Source organism: Octodon degus, unplaced genomic scaffold (genome assembly GCF_000260255.1).
Source record: "Octodon degus isolate 3935 unplaced genomic scaffold, OctDeg1.0 scaffold00003, whole genome shotgun sequence".
Taxonomy (NCBI): domain Eukaryota; kingdom Metazoa; phylum Chordata; class Mammalia; order Rodentia; family Octodontidae; genus Octodon; species Octodon degus.
Window position 1 is genome coordinate 12,578,182 of NW_004524579.1, and position 23,156 is coordinate 12,601,337.

At 42.7% G+C, this 23,156-nt stretch overlaps 1 protein-coding gene across 1 annotated transcript in view; it reads left to right on the top strand.

Moving 5' to 3' along the window:
• Fhod3 (formin homology 2 domain containing 3) overlaps positions 1 to 23,156 on the top strand; it is a 514,361-nt gene that overhangs the window by 346,062 nt on the left and 145,143 nt on the right. The window contains exon 10 of the mRNA XM_023714409.1: positions 11,246 to 11,487. Within this exon, the coding sequence (XP_023570177.1) occupies positions 11,246 to 11,487 (242 nt within the window). The remainder of the gene's footprint in view (positions 1 to 11,245; positions 11,488 to 23,156) is intronic.

A 23,156-nucleotide genomic window follows, 5' to 3' on the forward strand; every position in this document is an offset into this window, starting at 1 on the left:
CAATGCCTGTGTGGTCCACCTGACTTCTACACTCATGAGCAACAGGAACAGCAGGCCTGCATATTGCCTCTGTTCCTGCACACGGTCCTCAGTGCCCCCAGCCTCCACTCACAACCCAAGCTCACAGATAAAATAAATTCCCAAGGGCAACAGAAGATGATTAACTCAACTGAGTTACATGGTGTTACAGTACAGGTTCTCCTATGTCCTGAGTCTTCACTGACGTAGAAAGGCTATGGCCAAAATGTTGGCTGTCCTTGCAGCCCTTCTTTTTCTCTAATTTTTGGTCTGTGAACTTAAATTGTTAACCATCCATAAGAGAAGCTTATTAATATTACCCTACAATATAGGCAGTTAAGCTTAACTTCACTATCTGTCTGAATATAAAACATCTTAGGCATAACATGTAACAGGTATTTTCCATTAACTATTGACATGTTAAAATTTTCTGATCAAGGAGATTATGGGGCCACAGAGGAAAGTGATCAGTGATGTAGAGTGTGCCTAAGAAGAGTCACATGGAGAGAAAACATTCTCTCAGGCTTTCACAGACAGCAAATTGGTCAAGCAATGGCCGTGACTCATCCACATGGCTGGCACTCACAAAGGATCTACAAACTGTGGTACAGGATTTCAGGATAAATCCTGAGGAGATTTGACTGACCTTGTCAGATACAAAAGTTACATTAATTACATAGGTCTTGCTTTATCTTGGTATTAACCATCCAGCAGAAAAGTGTAAAAATGAAGTATAAAAAGGAAAGCCATATTAATATGCTGAGCTGTAAAAGGCTCAAGTGAACAACTTCTTCTTCCTCTTCTTCTTCCTCTTCTTCTTCCTCTTCTTCTTCCTCTTCCTCTTCCTCTTCCTCTTCCTCTTCCTCTTCCTTCTTTCTTCTTTCTTCTTTCTTCTTTCTTCTTTCTTCTTTCTTCTTTCTTCTTCTTCTTCTTTTTTTTTTTGTGGAACTGGAGATTGAACTCAGGCCCTTGCGCTTGCCAGGCAAGCATTTATTCCACTGAGCCATCTCCCCAGCCAAGTCAACAACTTCGGTTATTGCCAGTCTTACAGAAAACCCCCTACTATTATGGACTACTGGACTACTTTGGAATATTTTGCTAAATTCAGGCTTCTACAATATTTAAATGGCAATGGAATACCCTTCTCTGACAAAACTAAAAAAAGGGAGATACAAATGAATGACCAGTTTGTATGTGTATGTTCAAAATAGTTAGGATAGATACACAGCTGCATTCTCTTGGATCACTGAATAGAGAGATTTGTTCTAATAGTGTTTGTGGACAGGGTATCATGCCTGCATCTTGTACAATGAATAACCACTAAGACACTATGCAATATATTAATTATTGAAACTGTGCTAGTAATTGGTTTTGAAACTGTCTTATTTCTATTTGTTTCTCAATATTTTTTTTTTAAAGATGATTAACTCAAACATGGGTCCCTTCTGAGTGTGGGCCTCGTGCAACCTTGTGGTCCCACACCTGTGTCCTGGTGTCTGCTTTGGGTTCCGTATCTCTGTTTCATGGCCTGGCGACTTGACAAAGTGGACCATTCTGTTATGATTTTACCTAAAACACCTTATTCTGTGGGCTGGCAGCAAGGAATAAGATTATCAACTCAGAGTTGGCTGCTCAGAGGTGTGGGCCACTATCTAGCTCTACTAATAATTTCAGGCTGTGGTGGTTCATTTGAAGCAGGTAGATGACTGGGGCAAACCTTGTGGCTCCTCAGGCTCTTTCTCCATGTATCAGATGTATGCCTTCTGACTCAGAATAATAGGCAAGGCCTGTAACTGAGGTTCACTCTCTTTCATAGCTCAGCATCAAAGCTCATAAATCCTTAAATTCTAGGGTCACTTACTTAAACAATCCTTAGCCAGGGACATCTTGCTAAGAGTATTCAAGAAAAACCTCTCAGCAAGTGTCCTTAGTCTATTTATTAGGTAGCCTTGTTGTTAGCATGCCTACTGTGGGTTACATTGGGCATTGCCTGCCTTCATCCTTTCCTCTATGAAATATTTTTCCTATAAGAACAAGAGAAGAATCACAGGTCAGCTGCACTATGTTTTAGCTCCTTCTACCCAGTGTATGCATAGATATTGTATTAATTACCTACTTCCAAATGCTTTATTATCAAAATTGTATTATTTGCATATTTGTATCATTCTACAGTGTTCCCTGGCATTAATGCTTTTGAGACCTATGCAAAAACTTGGAAGTCTAGATTTTAATTTTCACTGGTAGTGAGCTCATCACAATTTATCTGTTTTTTTTTTTTTATTAGCTACTGAGTGGTTTACAGTTTTGTTGGCATGGAAAATAAGTATGATGCTGTGATTTCTTATATACTTCTCTTTTGGGTGCATACAATAGTTGAGATGTTTAGCTATCTGTTTTATGCATACTTCAAAACTTTTAATTTTTTTCTCTGTGTGCTAAAAAAATAAGAGGCATTTCATTCTTTGGATTTTTTTCATGGTGTGTTAGGATTCCCTTGGTAAATTCCATGGACCATGGTGGTGGGCATTTATGCATATATGTGTGCATGCATGTATCCATGCTGAAGAAAGTAGTGAAATCATTGCTAACAATATTTTCCTATGAAAGTGGATCTTTTAAACTTTTCTTTCTTCTTTTTTTTCTGTATTTAGGACACGGGCTCTACAGGGTCTCACTATGTAGATTGGACTCATAATGATTCTCCTGTTTTCAGCCTCCCAAGTGTTGGGATTACAGGCATGCCACCACACCCAATCTCAGTTGCCCTCTCAGTGTGCCCTGGGGGTGGGGCCAGCTCTGCATGCCTGGGATCAAACCTGGCCACTGTGCTCTGCCTAAGCAGGTGCTTTAGTCTGCTGATAAACTTTTCTTTAATGGGATTAATTTGATAAATTATAATTTCCTAAGAAATTATGTTTGGATTTTTAAATTCATTAGCAAAGAGATATATAGTCTCTTATGGATGTTTTTTAATTTTCTCTTTCAGCAGCCATTTTTCTTTGTTGTTTTGTTATTTTATGTTTGTAATTTTTTCCTTCTAGATTAACTAGCAGTTTGTCTATTTCATTGATTTTTCTCCAAACATTAATTTTTATTGTTATATATGATTTACACTGCTTTTGTGCTTTTTCTTTTTTTTTTTTTTTTTTTTTGGCGGAACCAGGGATTGAACTCAGGCCCTTGCGCTTGCCAGGGAAGCGCTTATTCCACTGAGCCATTTCCCCAGCCCCTGCTTTTGTGCTTTGTACCTCAGTAAGTTTTGCTTTTACCCTTATATTTTTCTTCTTTTATTTTTACATTGTCCAGTTGGGTATTTTTCATCTTTTAATCATCCTTGCTTTCCTAAAATATTACACACTTAGTCATGATATATTCTTTCTTTTAAATGTGTGGTTTGATTCTGTTTGATATACCAGTATTTTTACAGCGTTATTTATAAGTAAGATTGGTTTGTAGCAGCTCCTCCAGTTCCTTCTTATTCGTTGTACATCCTGTTTATCAGCTCGAGCTCACTGTTTTGCTGACATCATAGGAGAATTCCTGAGTACTCCTGCTCATTGTATCTGGTCACTGCGTGTACAGTTGTCTCCAAAGCTCTGCTCTGATAGCACTTTCTCAGTGTCCCTCTCCCAAATCCTCCCCCTCTGTCCACAGCCTTTCATCATCAGAATGTCCTTATCATTCCTCCTCTGCCCTAGTACTTACTTTCACACAACATGACTTTCTGCCCCCGCTTTTCCCCTGCTTGCCATTTTGTATTCCTTTTATTCATGTGGAGCCCATTATAGGTGGCAGGCTCTTCTGAGAATAGAAATACACAGCTTAGGTACATTCCTGTCCCCCAAGAATCTCCATTTAGTCTAAGACAAGGTAGGTAGCCAATGTAGAAGCTAACCATGGTGGCGCAGAGGGACAAAGAAGGTGCCAGAGGTCTCTATGTCTGACAGATTCACTAGAAAGCCATGCATAAAATGCCACCAGCCCTAAATGAAGCCCTTACTTGATCCTCACTTTTAAAATAAAAATCCAACACAATCTTTTCATTTTTTCACTTTTATAAACAACAGTCTCTGATGTTACAAACATTTAAAAATTTGATTTGTAAAAACTTCACACTCACAGAAGGAAGATAGTGAAGGGGACAACACTAGAGGAGGGCTGTTGGGAGGAATCAAAAGGAGATTGGGGTGACTGCATGGTTAGGGTGTAGCTGAGCAGCCTGCACAGAGCCTGGAATAGCTGACATCTTGCAGAATCTCTGTCCCACAGGCCTTTTCTTGCCTCTTCCCCCTTTCTAACTCCTAACTGAACAAGGTGATTCTCCTGAAATTTCCATCTACGTCATTTTTGTCTAACATGTTCATGACAGGGTCATGCGTATGTGACTGCCCCATTAGGTGGCTTGTGCCAGCTGATGGTACTGTCTTGTGCCTCTTGATGGGACATACATGGACCACTGGTGGTGCAGCTACTTGATGAGATAGTCATGAATGTACCACTAATGGTTCAAGCTGGTGGGAGCAAGTTAGGAAAATAATAATGAAAGAATGACCTTTTTATGACCAGCCATGTAATATCCCAAACTCCTATGCATTCCTTGGGCTTCTTGATTCTAGACAAGGCCTAGAGGCCTTGTCTCTATCATTCCCAAGTGCCTCTGACATTTTGTCCACACTCAACTTTCCCTGCTTCTTGGACATGATAGGCAAGTCCTTTGAGGGACCGTTCCTTAATCATTCTCACTGTTGGCTTAGGATGTTGTTCTTCCATTCTTTGGCTGACAAACTCCTATTCCTCCTAAAGGAATCCTATGAGGTTACCTTCCTACAAAACCTCTTGACAAGGTGAAAGAATGCCTAAGCCTATGCTTCCTCATTATTTATGACTGTTGAGAAAGCCCTTTGCCTGTGTCCATACCTCTGCCTGACAGTGCAAGACTCTTGCCTGTTTGGTTCCTTTATGAGCTACGCTAAATCCCATGTCTCCTAGTCCCAGGGCCCAGCAGCACAGTTACCCAGAGAAGCTCACTAAGTTCTTGGATGAAGATCTCCTCAAATATTACATATTTTATGACCTTGTTTGCCGATGCTGTGTTGAAGGAAAGCTGTAGTTTAATCAGAAAGTGGCTACCTTCAGGGAATTATGCCCTGAGTAATAACTCAAGGTGACAACTGAATGCTTCAGGTAGCAGGCACAGTCAGGATCTTCATTCCTTTCTGAACATTAAAATGCATTTTAAAAAATATTTACTGCCACAAGGCAGCCAGTTTTAGTATATGCAAGGGCAGCAAACAAGCCTACGTGCAGACCCAGTATTTTCTCACAAAAGACCATGAGTGTTCTCAAGTGCCTGCGGAGAACTTGGGTACACTTCTAGAATTCTTCCCAGTGGTAGAGGATGTCTGGTGGCCACATGTCTCAGATTTTCTGGGGACAGGCCCAATTTCTTATAATTTAATTCTATTTCAGAAAGGTGATTTGATCCATGTTTAATTCATTTGAATTTTATAGCATCATATGATTTTTTTTTCAAATACATAAATTGCCAAAGTAAAAAAATCCTTTGCCAGATTATATGTTCTAGCTTTTGGTTCTGAAAATGTGGACCCTATCAAGGGAAAGGCATCTGAAATCTGAAGACTTCGGGGGGTGAGGGATAAGTATGACTTTTAGAATCAGTTAATAGGTCCATTCTTTTAAGAGTCTTACTTTTCAAAAAAAAGTTTTGTATCAGTTATCTCTTGCTGCACAACAAATACCCTAAACCTAATGGCCTAAAACAATACTCACTGATCATGATTCTGTGGCTTAGGCTTTTGGCTCTGATTCTGCTAGGAGATTTGCATGTGGTAGCAGTTTCTGGTGTCATGACTGGGGCTTGGTCTGAGATGGCCACATCGGCCTGGTATGAACTCTGACACTGGCTGTTAGCTGGACTGTGTGTCTTCAGCAGGCTTGCCTATACTTCTCCACATGACAGCAGTATTCAGAAAGGCAAGGCCCAACAAAACACCTGGTGAATCTGTTAGCATTGTGTTTATTAATGGCTACTGACTGGAGCAAGTCCAGTGGCTGCACCTAGACTCAGACTGGGAAGAGATGACACAGGGTGAGGAAGCAGGGAAGTGAGATTCTCCTGGGGCCTAACACTGTGCCTCTTGACTGTAGCCTGTCATCAAGACACATCCTTGGTGGAAAGTTGCTAGTAATGATACTTGACCGAAAAGCTGACCTGAGTTATATAGATATGGATGCAAAAGAATGTATGACATGTGGGGCTGGGGAGATAGCTTGACAGCCTAAGTGCCTGCCCGACAAGTGCCAAGGACCCAGGTTCAATCCCTGGTACCACCTGTGTTCTGGGTGTACTGAGCTGGCCACTGAATCTGGGCATAGTTGTACACACCTATAATCCCAGCACTAGAGAGGCTGAGACAGGAGGATCACTACGAGTCTGAGCTGCATATTGAGACCCTGTACCAAATAAATAAAAATGAAAAATGATTTTAAAAAGTATGCCAGTACAATGGAGGAACATTGCTATGTTATGGAGAGATGGACGCCTTCCATGACTGTCAGAAGCAGGATAATGATGTAAAGTAATGCCCATGGTTTTTGATCTTCTTCAGGGATATTCAGATGATTGCTGAAGTGTATCTCGGTGGTAGCACATGTGTGTAGCACGCAAAAGGTCCTGGGTTCAGTCCTCAGTCCATGAGGAGAATGATGTTCAGATGATTTAATGTGTGATGATATTAAAAATTCATTATTTTAAATGGGGCAATAGTATGGTGGACATACTTTTCTTTTTTTTTTTAGAGCAAAACATTTATTGGGGTTGAAAGAAAGCTTTCTGCCCAAGAGAGGGACAGAAGGGGGACCCGAGCAGGTTGCCCCAGAAGCTGTCTCTTCCAGCGATTATTAGAGTGAAACCATGTGGTGAGGCAGGTCTAAGGTGGAGAACATGGGAACTCACTTAGGTGGGCATGAGGTAGGACAAAACTATAGTCAACGAATGAGATTACAAGCCAAAATACTTTTCAAAACTCCTTCTTTTTAAGGATTATATTAAGCTACTTATAGATGAAATGGTGTGATCTTTGATTTATCTTTAAAATGTTGCCTGAAAGGTTGAAAGCAAAAAGTGGAGTGTAAATGAAAGAGGTTGACTATGAGGTGGCAAGTGTTGGGCTCTAGTGGGCGATAAGTGCCTCACAGCCTACACCTGTCTACAATTTGTATGTGTTTAAGGATTTGCATAGCAAAAAGTTAAAACTGTTTTAAAAAATAAAAATGAAGTATTGCATGTTTTTTCAACAATCCCATTCCTGAGTACTTGCCCCAAAGAACTGAAGTCAGGGTCACAGAGAAATATTGCTCACGACAATGCTCCCTGCAGTAGCATTTACAGGAAGCCAAGGGCGGACACAACCTGAATGTCCATGTGTGGGTGGATAAAGAGAATGCGGGCTATATAAATGCACCAGGATATAACTCAGACTTTAAAGCAAAGAATGTTAACATTTGTAAGAACATGATGAACCTGATGACCCTCTGCTAAGTGAGATAGCCCTGTCACAGGAGCATGGATCCTTATAATTCCGCTTAAGTGGGGTAGTTGAGATAGCCAAACTCAGTGAAGCAGAAAAAAGAATGGGGCAGAGGGGCAGAGGAAAGTTGGCAATCATCAGACATAAAGTTTTAGTAATGCAAGACGAATAAGTTCTAGAGATGATTGTTTTGTGTGCTTAATATCTGGTAATAGAATAGGTCTTCTGGTAAGTGTTCTTACTGCAATAATATGACAAAATATGTAAAATTAAAAAGGTTTGGATCATTTAGTAGATCCTCAAGGACTTTTATAAAAGTTGGCACTGCAGCATTAAACTGCTCCTCAGGGCTCTCTCAATTGGGCAGGGAGTGCAGGCGATCAGTCATGGATTTCGGATTATATTTGCTCCTCACCTGGAGTTTTTGTTTACAAGCAATGTTCTGCATTTAACTGGGAGAATGAGAAGCTATCTGGGGAGCGAGTCACACCGTCACTTGGGAGTGATGAGCAGCCTCTCTGTGCAGGCCTGGCTCCCTCGGTTCCCCTTGAGGACACTCACTGAACTTGTTGCTCAGCCCTGATACCACAGGTTCTGAGCAGTCCTGCACTGACAGCTTTCTTTTCCAGGTGTTTTCTTCGCCTTTTTCCCCAGACTCCAAGCTGTGTGTTCCCTAGCATCTGACTAGGATGGAAAGGCCACCTTAGCCCTAATTGTGCAGCCTTTCCTGTCATCGCCAGACACCGCGACTCTATCATTCTTGTTATAAAGACAGAATGATGAGTGAATGCCTGCTCTAACTTTAATGGAGCATTGTCCCTGACTGCCAAGCCCATGGCTGCCAGTGGGTACCCTGGACTTCTGTACCCATTCACACCCTCTCAACCTTCCTCCTCTGCCTCTTCCTCCTGTTTCTTCTCTTTCTCTCCCTTTCCTCTTCCTTTTAGATAGGTGTTCTGTTGAGGATCTGAACTTTAGAAAACCTCAAATGACTCCACTTTGATACTGCATTTGGTATTTCCCAAAGATTTCTCTTTTCAATTAAACCTTCTAGCTATCTTCTTCTTCCTTAACAGAGGGCATGGAAGTAGGTTTCTCTTTCTGCACACCCTGTGTGCCTCTCTGAAAGAAACTGTGAGAGGAATGTCATTTGATCCCTGGATCTCTGAGGTTGAACAAGGAATTAGAAATATCTGGACTCCACTTTAGACCCTAATCTTATCATTCCAAATGTGTACTTAATAAGAAGCAGAATGAGCACTTCAGGTCAGAACAAGTTCAAATGGTCTAGGGTTTTTATGTCAGAAATGAAGGAAAAAATAATTGACTAGAAATATTTAAAAATACTGTTCTTGGTTAGGTGTGTGGTCATTCTCAAACTTGAGATGACAAGTGTGATTAATCAAGTACATAAATTCACTCACTGTTCCCACAGAAACAGGGAAGAAGCTGAATTTCCAACAAGTTCCATAAACAATGAGCTTTAGCTCAACTTTTATCAAATCTTGCTTTAGATTTCTCTTTTTTTAGTTTGTTTTATTGAGAAACAAATATCAGTGAGACAGTTTCAAAGCTGATTAATAGGACAGTTTCAATAATAAATACATTGTACCTTGTTATCTTCTTAGTGGTCATCCATAGTACAAGAAGCAGACAAGATATCCTGTCCAAACACTATTACTACAAATCTTTCTTTTCATTGAATTAAGTGAAAGTAGCTGTAGATCTATCCCAACTATTCTGTATATACAAATACAAAATGGTCCTTCCTTTCTAGATTTCTCAAATTTATGTTTGACTAGTGAATTCTAGGGGGTTAAAAAAGTCAAAAGATTGTTAAATTGCATTCATGTATCTGAGAGCTCATTACAAAGTGTATCTGCCACATAAAAGAGTCTCCAGTAAATCCATCTCACCTGAAAGCTGGCACTGGAGGAAGGAGGAGGAGGGCAGATGAAGATGAGTGTGTCCATTCATAGGTTGTGGATGTCAGGAGCTTATAGAGGTCTAGAGTCTGGGATGGGAGTGGCTAACCTGACTGAGCTTCACCTAGGCTCACCTTCTCAGATGAGCATAAGTGTGAAAACTTGGGACATGGGACAGTTGATTTTGAGGTGGCTAGGTTTCTGTTGATAGTCAAGGTTAAAGCCAAACAGCATGTTCAGCTTTATGGTATTCTATATTTTTTTCACAAGGCCGGACTGGTTGTTCCTTAGCCACAAGGTGGAGGAACTTGGGATCATTTGGAAATTTGAAACCATGTGATCCGTAGTTGCTAAATCAGAGTCTGCTAAGCTTGGTAGAGCCTGGCCCACCTGGGTTGTCTGACCTGCTGCTTTGTATGATGGAGGAGTGTAAGGGTATCCTGAGCCACTTAATCTAAAAACACAGTAGGGGAAAACCAGTCATGTATTTCTAAAGTACAAGCCACAGAGAAACTCTGCTCTAGATGCCTGGACCCAGTTTCCCATCACAAGTCTGCATGTTCAAAATTGTTCTCATTCAGTGAGTCAGAGAGAGGGCAAGTAATTTTCTCCAGATCACACGTGGTCCATAAGTGACACAGGCACCATGCACACAAAGATCTGGTCAGCACGAGACCTGGTACTCTTTTTACTGTCCAGCTTTGGAGAATACAGTCATAGAAGAAACAAGAGATGTTGGTAAGCATTGTCTGCGGCTGGGAGGCTGAGGCACACTGGCTGCAAGAATGGGCTGGGGACTGCAGAAGTTGAATTCTAACTTGAAGTGAGAAGCCACAGAGTGGAATCTAGGACAAAGGAAACCTAAGAACAGGACAAGCTGGGGCATAACTAGATAGCAGACTAAAATACGCCTTGGGAGAAGCAGAGAGGGCATAGGACATGGTGCTAAGTGGCTCAGCCTTTCTCATAAAAGGAGAAGTGGCAAAGTGTAAGGTAGTTATTCTCTGTACAAATTTGGATCACTTTTAGGAAGATTTAAAAAAAATATTCTAGAGGCCAAGTCTATTTCTGTTGTATGCCTTGGGGACGGCACATGTAAGCAGTCTAGTATAAAAACAGCTCCACTTGGACCCTGAAGCCATGATTTGAGGTTAACTGAGCATAACCTGCTAGTACAGCAACTGTCAGTCAAGATTCTGGAATCGAGCAACAGATATGATGGAGCTGGGCCTCTCAGAAAGATATCTGGGCAAAGCTACCTGTCACTCTCCTGGGTCCTGTAGTCCTTACCCCTTCTGTACTCTGCTGAGAACCCTCTTGGAGAAAGGTTTCTCAGGAATGATCAGATTATGTTCTCTTCCTCTAACTGGGTGTCAGGAGGGTCTCTAGTCTCCTGGACCAAAGAAGAGGCATGAGGGCAGAGAAAGCTGAAGGCCAGGGAAATGGAAATGCTGCGTGAAGGACAAATTAGATCTCATGTAACCATAAATATTTCTCAGACCTCCTTATGATGTCAGTTGTCCTTTTTTTATATCCAATAGATGGAAGGGTCATAATAGCTCACTTCTGAGTTGTAGACTGTGATTGGCCTCTAGACTTGTGTGTGGCTAGGAAGACACTACAGTGACTCAGAGGCCCAGTTTGGGAAAAGACAGCATCAAATCCTTATTAGGGTGAGCCTAATAAGTATAGCCAATGCCTGGGCCAGGCTATCAAGTCTGACCTTGCCCTGGGCATATTCTGACTTTTCAGGCGGCGCTCAGGCATGAGGATGGTGACGAGACAGCAGAGCCACCCCCAAGTGGGCTCCGGGATCGACGGAGAGCCAGCCTGTGTTCCAGTGGCACCGGCGGTGAGCACCAGGGCCTGGACCGCAGGAGGAGTCGCAGGCATTCAGTGCAGAACATCAAGAGCCCGTTGTCAGCTCCCGCCAGCCCCTGCTCCCTGTCAGCTCCCATCTGCAAGCCCAGCCAAGTGCGAGATCTCTGTGAAAAGTAAGCACAAAGCTGGAAGTGGGCAGGGGCACTGGGTGCTGCTGAAAAGAGGGAGGGAGGCTGCCAACACAGGTGCCCACCACCATTCCCTGCCCACCAGACAGTCAGGGCCCCTTGTCCTGCTTTCCTCTCTGTCATTAGGCTACCATCCTAGGGGACTTACCTTGCAAGGTGGCCTGCGGTGGTGTGCACAAACTTGGTCTTACCCCATGAACTCACCTTCAGCTCTCTGTGTTTCTGTATGATTCAGTATCTCACTTAGTATCCATTCAGAAAAGCTGTTCAATACAATGAAAGAGGAACCAAAACACAGATCTTTGGCCTAGAAATCAATGGTATCCCACCATAGAAATGGGAGAGGGTAAGACTTTTAAGATATTTGTGGCAATATATGATTGGTTTTAGTTAAGCAGATTACCTTGTATAAATTTGAAAACATTCATCTCTTTGTTTTTCAGTACATAGTAATTCCATCAGTTGGTTGAGTGGCCATTATAGGTTAGGACTGTTCAAAGGCGTGAAGATATGTAAATGGAAAAGGTATGAATTTTGTGTTCATGAACTTCACATTTGGGTTGGAGAAAGAAAGAATGAGAAAGATACATAGGAAGACATAGAAGGATAGATAGTCCTTTAAGAAACTGTATAGATTCAAAATAGGAAGTTTACCCAAATGAGCAGTCAAAGTGGTTCTGAAAAGCACAGGTGCTACCATAAAGATGGCCATGCTGCTTTGGGAGGCTGCGTCCAACTGACTGCTCCCAAGTGGATGCACCAGTTCACTAGGATGTTGAGTTTGGTAGAGCAGTCCACACCATCCAGCCAGGTTCCCAGGAGCTGACTGACCCACTCCTGCTGCTAGCAAAGGGAAGCACTAATCATAGCATTTGACTGGAGCATTCTCTCCAGTCATGGTGATGTTCCTGCAAATCTGAATTAGGTCACTGGGCTGCATGGTGAATAAATAGGATGACCTTAATAAAACCAGCTATTAAAATGGCAAGGAATTCTCCACCATCTTCATTATAAAAAGGTGAGCCACTCACTCTGTCACTTGTAGAATCACATAGGAGTTTTCAAGCCAGGCCAGGAAGGAGAATGTGACCGTGATCTGAGAGTGACATGTAGCATGGCAGGCCCATGTTTACATCCCTTTCCTATCTCCTAACCCTTCATCTACAAATCTTTTCCTGGTTTTGAAAGTCTGTGTGCAGTCTGATTTGTCTTAGTGAAAAAAAAAGACCTCAACCTCCAGACAGGGGAGAATGAAAATATTCATCATGAGCATTGCACTTTTTTTTTTGTTTGTTTTTATGTATTTAGTACAGGGCCTACAGGGTCTCACTACACAGAGCAGACTCCTACTGATCCTTACTGTTTTTCAGCCTCCCAAGCACTGGGATTACAGGTGTGTGCCACCATGCCCAGTCTCAATCATAGTCTCAGCCCACCCCAGGGGTGGGGCCAGCAAGGCATGCTGGAGATCGAACACCCCTGCAACCCCCAAGCCCCACCCCCTGGGCTCCTGAGTCTGACTAAGCAGGCATTTTAATCTGCTGATTTATCTGGCCAGTCCAAGCATTGCATTTTGTGATTGAGGATCTTGAAGAAAACTTAGCCAATGCTCAAACAAAAGGCATCTGAAGCCCCTTCCCAGCACTGTTCCTACTTAAAGGTTTAAGATTTTAACATGGAGTGTTTTGGACAACTCTGCAGTGGGTAGAAAAATCTATATTTAAAACCACCAAAGATGCTGGGGGTTAAGGGAGTACGCCTGATCAACAGTACTACTTTTCTTGCTTTGTCTGATATGTGCCATGTTTATTGATTGCCTATTTCTTGCTGTTACACTTTTCAAAGGACCTTGTGCTGTGAGTTCAGTGGCAGTGTCTTATGATAAGTTGGCAAGGATGATAACAATGAAGAGAACCATCATTGACACTGTGATATTCTCCAAGTGCCTTGGAAGTTCTGGGCTCCTTGGGAATTGAAAGCAAGAGTCCACAGACACTTCTTTGAATGCCAGTTTCATTCTTTTTATTTTTATTTTTTATTATTTTATTTTATTTTTTTTTGGCGGAACCGGGGATTGAACTCAGATCCTTACACTTGCCGGGGAAGTGCTTATTCTACTGAGCCATCTCCCCGGCCCCTTCTTCTTTTTAAATAGGAAGATTTCTTTTTCCTTTTATTAGAGTTATTGTTTTAATATAAAAATTAGCATTGGAGAAAAATGTATTTTCCAGAGATAGAATATATCATGCAGACGGATGATTATGCAGTGAATTCATCCATGGAGACTTAGAGGAGATTGTGTGGGCTCCACAGCCTTGGTGCAATTTTGGCCAGTGTAGAGTTACAGAGGCAAAATGGTGGCAAGATGCAACATGGGAAATGATCACTGAATGCATAGCTTGGTTGCCTGTTCAACATCTCCACCTTCAAAGAGCACTTTACAGTCAGCTAGGCCATTGTGTTCCATCCCCTGAGGACTTGGAAAGGCACAGACACATGCCTGACCTATGTTGTTCTTCATTTTTGTGAACTCCCTGGCCATACTTACTGCTAGCTTGTCACCACATGCCTGCAGATGCCACATGTGAGGAATTTGAGGCTGGGTTTTTATCACTCTGTGACACAAGTGATGCCAACACTTTTGAAAAGAAGGTAGAAATAGGTGAGGATTTAGAAAGGAATTCATGGTTTTTAAAAATGTGTGTGGCATTCTGTACCTCAGATGGTCCTTCTCTATTACTTGAATTTTATTCTCATATTATCCTCTCAGATGCAAGTGTTATTATCCTCCTCATTATACAAGTGAGAAAGCATGCAGGGAGGTGCCCTGTGCCCAGGGCAGGCAGAGGGGTAGGATGACTGTGGGTTAAGCCTGTCTTTGGCCCTTTGATCTAAATGTCAAAGCAGAGAAACCTCCTTCCCAGCAAACCACTCCTAAACATACTCATTGCATGAGATTTATAAGTCAGATCTTTGTAGAGAGAGAAAATGTGATTTATGTACCATGCAGGTATATTTTATTGAGGAAAATACAAAAAATTAAAAAGAAAAATTTCAGTCCCCCTCCAGGCAGGTGTGTAAATGTATGCAGCTACACACTGTCATTCCGATGGTGACTGAGACTCAATTCTCATTGCTTTGCTTTGGTTTCCTACAAAGGAGAATTGCACACTGGGCACTTGCCACTGAAGGTGAGTTTATTGATCACCTGTCTCCTAGGAATCTCTGCATTACTCTGTGCCAGAAGGAGTTTCATCTTTGGACTGAAAATTTATATATCTGATTGATAGAAAAATTTAGGGGATTTCAGGTATTACTGAGAAAATTATTTGGGGCATCTACTTGGCAAAAAAGTAAAATATCTCTTGATTGAAACATCTCTCATTTTAAAAATATCTCTGATTTAAATTTTGATCATATATAATCAATTTATGACTAAAAAAGTTCTGAAAGTTTCTCTAGCTTGAGGCAAGAGCCAAGAGTTGGGGTGGATTTCTAGACTTGGGCTTTGTCTTTTCTGAGCACCCCCCATTCCATCCATATACGTTTCTGTTTGTGAAGAAAGTCTTTGTCCTGAATTTGTAACACCACCCCAGCGCTGTTGCCCTGTTTAGCTGGACTGTTTCTCTGTCAACACACAAAGACTGTATGCCAACCTTTGTGATATTGAAAACCGTATGGAATTTAGCACACAAACTGTAAATTTCATCCTGTTGGTTTCTACACAGCATTCCAGGCTGTTGAGGTAATCTTGAATTTCACTGAATTGCTCATGTTAGCTGCTGTGCCATCCAGCTTCCAGTCATGTGTGTATTTCAGTGTACATGGAAGAGTGGCCTTGCAGGTGATAGACGATGACAACTGATTGGGGAATGAAGGAACAGACTAGTGCCACATGCTCCAGAGATGAGTCTGCAAGCTTCTTCTGTCTGGATCAGTTAGAAAAATGTTAAGCTTTGTGAGTCTGGTGGTCTCTGTTGCCACTACACACTGAACTGTCCTTTTGTGGCACAAATGTTGCCATAGGCAACAGATCAGCAAATGAGCGTGGCTGTATTCCAGTAAGATTTTATTTATGGACACCTAGATTTGAATTTTACATATTATGAAATATTATTCCCCTGATTTGTTTCAACTATAAAGATGTAAAAACCATTCATAGCTCCCAGGCTGTCCAAAACAGGTGGTGGGCCAGAATTGTCCCAAGTCTGAGGTTTGCCAACCCCTGTTCTAGTAGGGTGGTTTCTTGAGTAAATCTGGGTGAAATGGCCCAGAATTAGCAAGAAAGAACATTTGGAAAAAATCCCACTATGCCATGTGAGAGGGATGTAGGAGCAGTGTTCTGAGGTTTGGGGAGAGAACAAGGGAGTCAAAAGAACGTGCTGTGAAGGCAGTGAAATGATAGGTGATCCGATGAGGGCTGACCATAAATCCCCCAAGCAAGTGGAAGACTGCAGAAGACAGGGAAGGGGAAGAGAAGTCAGACAGAGGAACACTTGGAACTAGGTGGGGAAAACTGATCAGTGATGAATCCAGGAGAACTTGGGCTGCTCAAAGGTTACTGTAAACTGGGATTCGACCCAGTGATCCCTTAAGGTCATGGCTCTTAGTCAAGGGTGACTTCCACCCAGGGGACACTGGTATGCGGTTTTGGTTACTGTAACTGAGCAGAGGGTGCTACTGGCATCTGAAGCATGCAGTGAAGGAATTCTGCTCTGGGATGCTCAGGACACCTGCAGGTGAGCGACTCGGTCTAACATCTCAGCAGGACTAAGTCTGGGTAACCCTGGCTTAGCATGAGGCTGGGCACGACTTATAATCTCACCTCTTTGAGATGATGATAAGGTAGAGAAAGCCTTCCCTACTGAAAAGGGAGCTTTCTCACAAACAAATCGACCTCTGTGGATCTGTCTTAAATCATGTGCATGAGTCATAAATATAACAAATCAGTTAAACCACAAGTCTATAGGAATATTTCTAGATGAAGGTTTCATTGGTATTTTCTTTATGAATCTCATGGAGACAGTATTTCTTAGCAAGAAATGAGATAGGAAATGTCTTCAACAACTTGCTGGTTACTCTGGGCTGCATAGTTTAAAGAAGAATACCTCATGTGGTTTTTGCTTAATTATATTTACCAAAGTTTTGCTCTTCAAGTTCTCAGGGCATGTGCTAAAACCTCTCAGATACCCAAAAGTTTGACTAAATTTATGCTTTTCTCAGTAACCAAATATAGCTAGGTCAAATCAGCCTAACATCTATCACATTCTAAAAAAGTGACATCATGGAATATGACACTAGCATAAAACAAGTTGGCAAGACAGAACCATGGTTATAAAATGGAGGTGTGATACTCTACAGCCTGGAGGGAGAGGATCACAGGCTAATAGTCTAACCACTGATGTTTTATATCATCTGTGGATATTGCCAACTAGCGGTCACAAAGTAAAAAACTAAAATATAAGAATTGTCAGTTTTCCCATTTAAGTTAGATTAGGAATAAAGATCAAGATGTGTATTGTATGTGGCACAGAAATACTCTTTCTAATGGATTGCAAAGTGATCAGCATGTAAGTAAGGGTCATGGGTAGAGTCAGGTTGTAGCTAGGCTTTGAGCTGATAGGCAGGAAAGCTGGGAGTTCTGACCTGGAGATATACTTAACATTCAAGCAGCAGACTAGATGTCACATGGCTTCAGCTAGACTGCAAGAGGGAGCTAGAAGAGACCATGCCCAAGTAGCTGCAGGCCTACAGGACTGACCAGGGGATGGCTTACCCATCAGCTACAGTGACAAAGCAGAGGAGTTCTGCAGGGAAGTATTATGGGGGCAGAGTAGATATACCAGCCTTAGGAGCTCGTAAGATGGATCCTAATAGCTCATAGTGCTGGACATAGGATGGATCTGTTAGTGCAGGGAAGGACAAGTTCAGAGCCTGCCTCCACCATTATAGCCAGGTTTGAACTTATACATGGCCATTGCCTCACAGTAAGCACTAAGTAGCAACTCAATAATAAGAGCTGTAACAAGCTCTAACCTTTATTGAACATGGAATTTTCTCCCAGGCACCATGCTCGTCACTTCAGGTGTGCTGACCCCACATTCACCATTGCCCCTGGGATGGTAGGTACTTAGCATTCAAGCAGCAGACTAGATGTCACATGGGTTCAGCTAGACTGCAGCAGGGAGCTAGAAGAGACCATGCCCAAGTAGTTGCATGTGATGGAAGGGGAAGCTGAGACATGGAGTTGAAGGAATTTGCCCAAAGTCCTTCTGCTAATAGGTAGTAGAACTGATTTTAAGGTTCAGTTTCAGCTCCGGAGTTCATGTCCTCATCATTCTGATTAACGGTCCTGATTTCTGTGATTCTGTAGAAATAAAACGAATATTCTGAGTGATTGACAGGAAACAGTAGATGCACATGTTGCCTTTTTAATCATTGCTTGTAGATTTTTTTATATCAGTACATTAAAACATATTGCTTAGTGTTTCTTTATATAGATGTGCCATAATACCCTAATGTTTTCATTCATTTTGCTGTGGCTTGGTTCCAGTTTTTCCTGATTCCAAATTTGTGAAAATGAACATATACATGCTCAAGTACATATGTCAGCATTTACACTTTTGCAGGTAAATTCTTAGAAGCAGAATTCCATATCAAAGAACACTTAAAAATTGATATCACTACTTTGCTTTTAAAACAGCCTCGCCAGTTTCTCTCTGACCATCAGCCTTTGTTGGCCATTTCTCCATACCATTACCCGTACTAGGTGTTTTTAGAATTCCAAAAAGTGAAATGGGGCAACTCAGTATTTTAATGTGCATCTTGTGATGCTATGAAGTTGTCCATCTTCAGTCACCTCATGGAGGGAAGTGCTATTGACAGTTTTCTCAGCATAGCCTGTTCAGATTTTCACTGATTTGTTGCCAGAATGTCTTGTCTAATTTAATCAATGTCCAGCTAACTACTGTTTATTTTTCATATGTACATTTTCAAAAACAAAAACAATACATTCTTTATACATGCTACATACTAGCCTTTTGACAACTTTACCCTGTCTCCCAAATCTCTCTCCATTACAGTCAACTCTTTAACTCTATAAAATGTCTTCAAGAACTAGCAATGTTTATCTTTTGAAGATGAGTTAGATTTGTTGAGAAAACAATAATAGATGATTCAGACTAACATGTTTATTTGAAATTTATAATCCTAATAAGCTATACAGTTTGTGAGTTTTGATCCTGAAATCATATTGACTTGCTTTTCTGCTCATAAATGGGCGCTGAAGACAGTCTCTGAAAAGGAGTTCTCAAAACACTGAGAATATGAACTGTGACACGGGAACAGGCCTTCCCAGTTCAACCTAACTAATTGATCATTACCTTGGAGTTGGAGGAAGGAAGGTATAGAGAGCAGACTTGGGAGCCCAAAGCTGTGGAGCCCAAAAAGGAGCAGGGACCTATGCTGCCTTAGAACTACAGAAGCCCACCGCTGATGCCCAACAAATGGGGGCTCTGAAGGTGGGTGGGATGGGGTGAGACAAGCCTTGGGGCTGCGCCTAGGGTGGGAGCTGCAGGGAATGATCTGAGGGGGTGGTGTTTCCTTTGTTCCTGCCGGAGTGCGAAGAGTCATTGGCCTTATGTTCACCAGCCACAGGAAGCAGGTGGGGGAGACTGATTCGGAAGCCCCTGGGCAGGTGAGCTCATTGGCGCCTATCTTGCCAGGAAGGAACACATTTGGATGCCTAAGGTCTAGTGCAGCACCTCACTGTCTGGCCTTCATGCCTTGTCCACAAGGTTTCACTGCCAAGGTTATAGAATTAATTCCCTTGTTATCTCCAAGGCCTGCAGTTTCACAGTCAAGTAGGCTTATCTTTTTCCTGGTGGCAATTGGCAACAAGCACCTAATTTACAAGGAAGAACTGTACTATGAAATGAATACGTATTTAACCAACAAAATCTGCTGCTCTGGTGACCTGTTTGGTCCTGGCTCCTAGGGGTAGGCTTGGCTGCATGTGGTAAGGCTCAGTTGTGGTGGGCGAGTATAGAGGCATGGTCTTCATTCCTGACTCTGTCTCCTGAAAAGTGGGGATGATGATCCTCACTCTGCTTTTAGGAGAGTGGTGGGAGAGTTGGGGTAGACAGCAAAAATGTGTGCTTTGCCTGTGTTGTTATTAATCACTCTGTGCCCTGAAGCCTTCCTGGATAGTGTCTACTAAAGGAGGTAGTTGTTAAATAAATATGGACATGAAGCGGAGGGAATATTCTGTATACCAGCATCAACATGCCAGGTGATTTCACAACTACACGATTAGCAACCACTGGTACCATGAGTGGCAAGTAGCTGCTTGGGAAGATTTATCTGATGGTAACTGATTTGTTTTGAATGGGATTCACTGATGAGAGCTGCGACCCTGAAAGAGGTATGGTCGGAAGATAGCCAGTAATTCCGAGATGTCCATGCATCAGCCTGAGTGTCGAAATAAGGCTGGAGGCAAGGGAGCATGGGGCTGGAAATGGGAGAAGCTCCACCAGGCCAAGACAGGGAGGCATGAGGCAGGACGATGTCACCTTGCAAACCCCTGGTTTCTGGGGCAGGATGTCTTCTTAAAAATTCATGATGACGAGGTTGCAGATTTCTTGGGAACTTGGACTTTGCTGCACTGATTTTGGATATCTATCAAGGTTCTGAAGAAGTTGATAGACCTTTATTCTTAAAACCAAGCAGAGCTACGGGTGGAGAGGTAGGATGAAGGTTTTGTTTTGACAAGAGCACCCTGGAGGCAGCCAGAGGACTGGAGGAAAAACAGGTTGAAAACAGAAAGGCTGTGATGGGGCTGGAGCAGTGTGCTGGGAGAATGGAAAGGGTGGGATCAGAACCAGGGAGACATGGTTTGCAGGACCATAACTGGGTTACGTGGTGAAGTCTAAGCTGGTCCCAGGGCTGTGGGCTGGCTGAAAGAACACTCAGCGAGCTTTGGGTGTGGTAAGTCTGAGGCATCTATGGGAAAGAAGCAGGAGTCCCCACGGCGAGTTGGATAGACACTTCTGGAACTCAAATACCTGTAGGTGATGGGTGACAGCCAGGCTGTAACTCAGAAACAAAACAGGTAAGCGGAGAAGCAGATGATAAATTCCCAAGAAAAAAGGATAGATTTATCATCTCAGGAAAGGGTAAAATTGAGACTGCCACCCCTTGCCAAGCCAGGAAAAATTTACATCTGTTATCTTCCAGTGCATTTTTCAAGCTATCAAAGACTCCTGTGGTATAAGCTCCCAGCAAGAGACTAGCTGTTCTGTTGAGAGTGGTATGAACATACTCAGAGAGAAGGCCAGGCTCATGTCCTAATTGAATGTTTGCCTGGTTTCTTTCAGTAAGTCTTGGACAATCCATGCACAGGTGGGCAGGGTGATCCCACTGGAGGCATCTCTCTCCTTATTGCCTGTGCACTTCCCAGAATCCCTTTGGAAGTGGAGCAGAAGCTTTCTCACCAGGGCTAAGTCTACTTGATTGAATCCACATGGGCAGAGGAATGAGACTGTCTTGCTTGATAGCTCGTGGAGGGACCCTGGTGGTGACTCTGCACTAAGGCTGACAAAGCCAGTAAACAAGACCTTGAACATGTAGGTTGAAGAGGCCAAGTATGGCAGCAAAATGAATTCCCTGCTGGGCACAGGTGATGCTGGTGAGGTGTTGTGCAAAGGCACCCTTGGGAGCTAAGGTTTGGAGAATGGACCCAAAGACAGACCTGGTCTAAGGTCATGCTTATCTCACTCTACATGTTCATTGACCTGGTGGTGATGACGAAAACATGTAGTTTCTAAATGAGATCATGTTCATGTTTTAGAAACTGGAATGTGTTAACATGAGCCATAGCCAAGGTCCAAAAACAGCAAGCAGTGCCCTGTAACATCTACTGTTCTCCCCTTGGTGGATGTGGGGCTGCATGGGACAGGCAGGGAGAGTGATGAGGCCAGATGCAAGCTGATAGGTTCCCTCGGTGTCCATGAACCCAGTCACAAGGGCTACTCCTGTTCAGGAAAGTGAAAGCTGAAACATTCTTAAAGAGAAGAGGTGTTGTTTCTGCAGTCATCTGTCCTAAGGAGTGATAGTGTAACATAGTTAGTAAGAGCATGATGGTGGAGCTGGGCTTCCTGACTGCACTTCTGACTTACTAGTTGTATGAGCAGAAGTGACATCCTTAACTGCTCTGTCTCTGCTTTTCATATGCTCATGAAGGTATGAATAGTACCTAGCTCAGAGGCTCCTATTCAGATTAAAGGAGGGACACACGTAAGCTGCATGGTACAAGGGCACTTGACATAGTAAATAGACTAAATAAGTGACCACAGTCCCCTTCCCCTCAACCCGTACTCCCCAGAGACTGTTTCGCCCAGAGACAGCCTTTGGGGCAGGGCAAATCAAAGGACAGGAGTGCCTGGTCATGAGCTTTGGTGACCTGCAGAATGTGAAGAAGCCTGGGAATGCTGGGATGGGTATCTGTAGCCTTTGCTTGTCCAGAGATAGCTGCTTCGCGAAGACACAATAATTCAGTCAGGAATCCAGAGGCAATTATATCACACTTCAAGAATACTCGAGTGTAGTCTCCACATTGCCCCAGAGAAATAATTTCATTCCTGAGGTTTTCTTTCAAGCTATGTGGTTCTGGTTTTATAAACATGAGATTAAAAATTGACTAGAGATGAGCTCCCATGAGGAAGTGGCCAGTTTCAGCCTGCCGCATGCCAGCATTTATCTCCCAGCAGTCCTTGGACAGGATGGGGCAGTGTGCGGGGCACTGTGGCTATGTGCCATGGCCTGGACTCCTGAGGTGAAGCGGATATGACTGGGCTTGAGAAGCTGCCTGTCTACATTTTTAAAGAAACCTCTGCAAGTTTTTCAAATTGCCTTTCAAATAGAATGGTAAATGATCTGAATCATGGAATCAGAAAAACAGATGACGTAGCTTCTTTAACTTACCTTTGTTTCTGTGTGCTGTGGCCTGGATCCATGTCCAGGAGGGCATGGGTCTGTATGTGGATGAGCGAGGCATCAGCACTCTGGCAGAGAAGCCACCATGCTGGATGGGGTGGTCCAGAGTACATTTTATGGGCTTCAGTATTCAGTTACTGACTTGGCTTTGTTGAGACAGGAACGCTAATGAACAGAGTCCTATTCATTCATTTACTTTGATTTTTGTTCCTACCATATTCTTGGATCTGAGGATGTGGTGGTGAACATGACCCTTAGAAGACTCATAGTTTAATGAGTTGATGTGCAAGTGAATATCACAGCAAGCCATTATGGCAGCTTTGGAGGAGGATTTTTGGAAGGAGCAAATAGATGGTTATGTGGCAGAGGGTGGCATGCTTACGAGGCCATACCTGTGAGGGTGGCTTGCAGGTGTGCCCAAGGACATGGGTCATGATGGGCACTAAGACATCACTCAGAATAGCAAAAACAGAACTGAGGAATGGTGAGAAGAGATGCCTGTCTGCCTGTGAAGATGGGAAAGGGATGGAGGCTTGGGGAGATGGGAGGTCAGGAGGAAAGGGAAAGAAAAAAGGATCAAGACACAATGTGTGCGTGTATGTACCAATTCCCCATAATGAGTGTACTTATCATGTGTTGGAAACATATACCATATACCATAT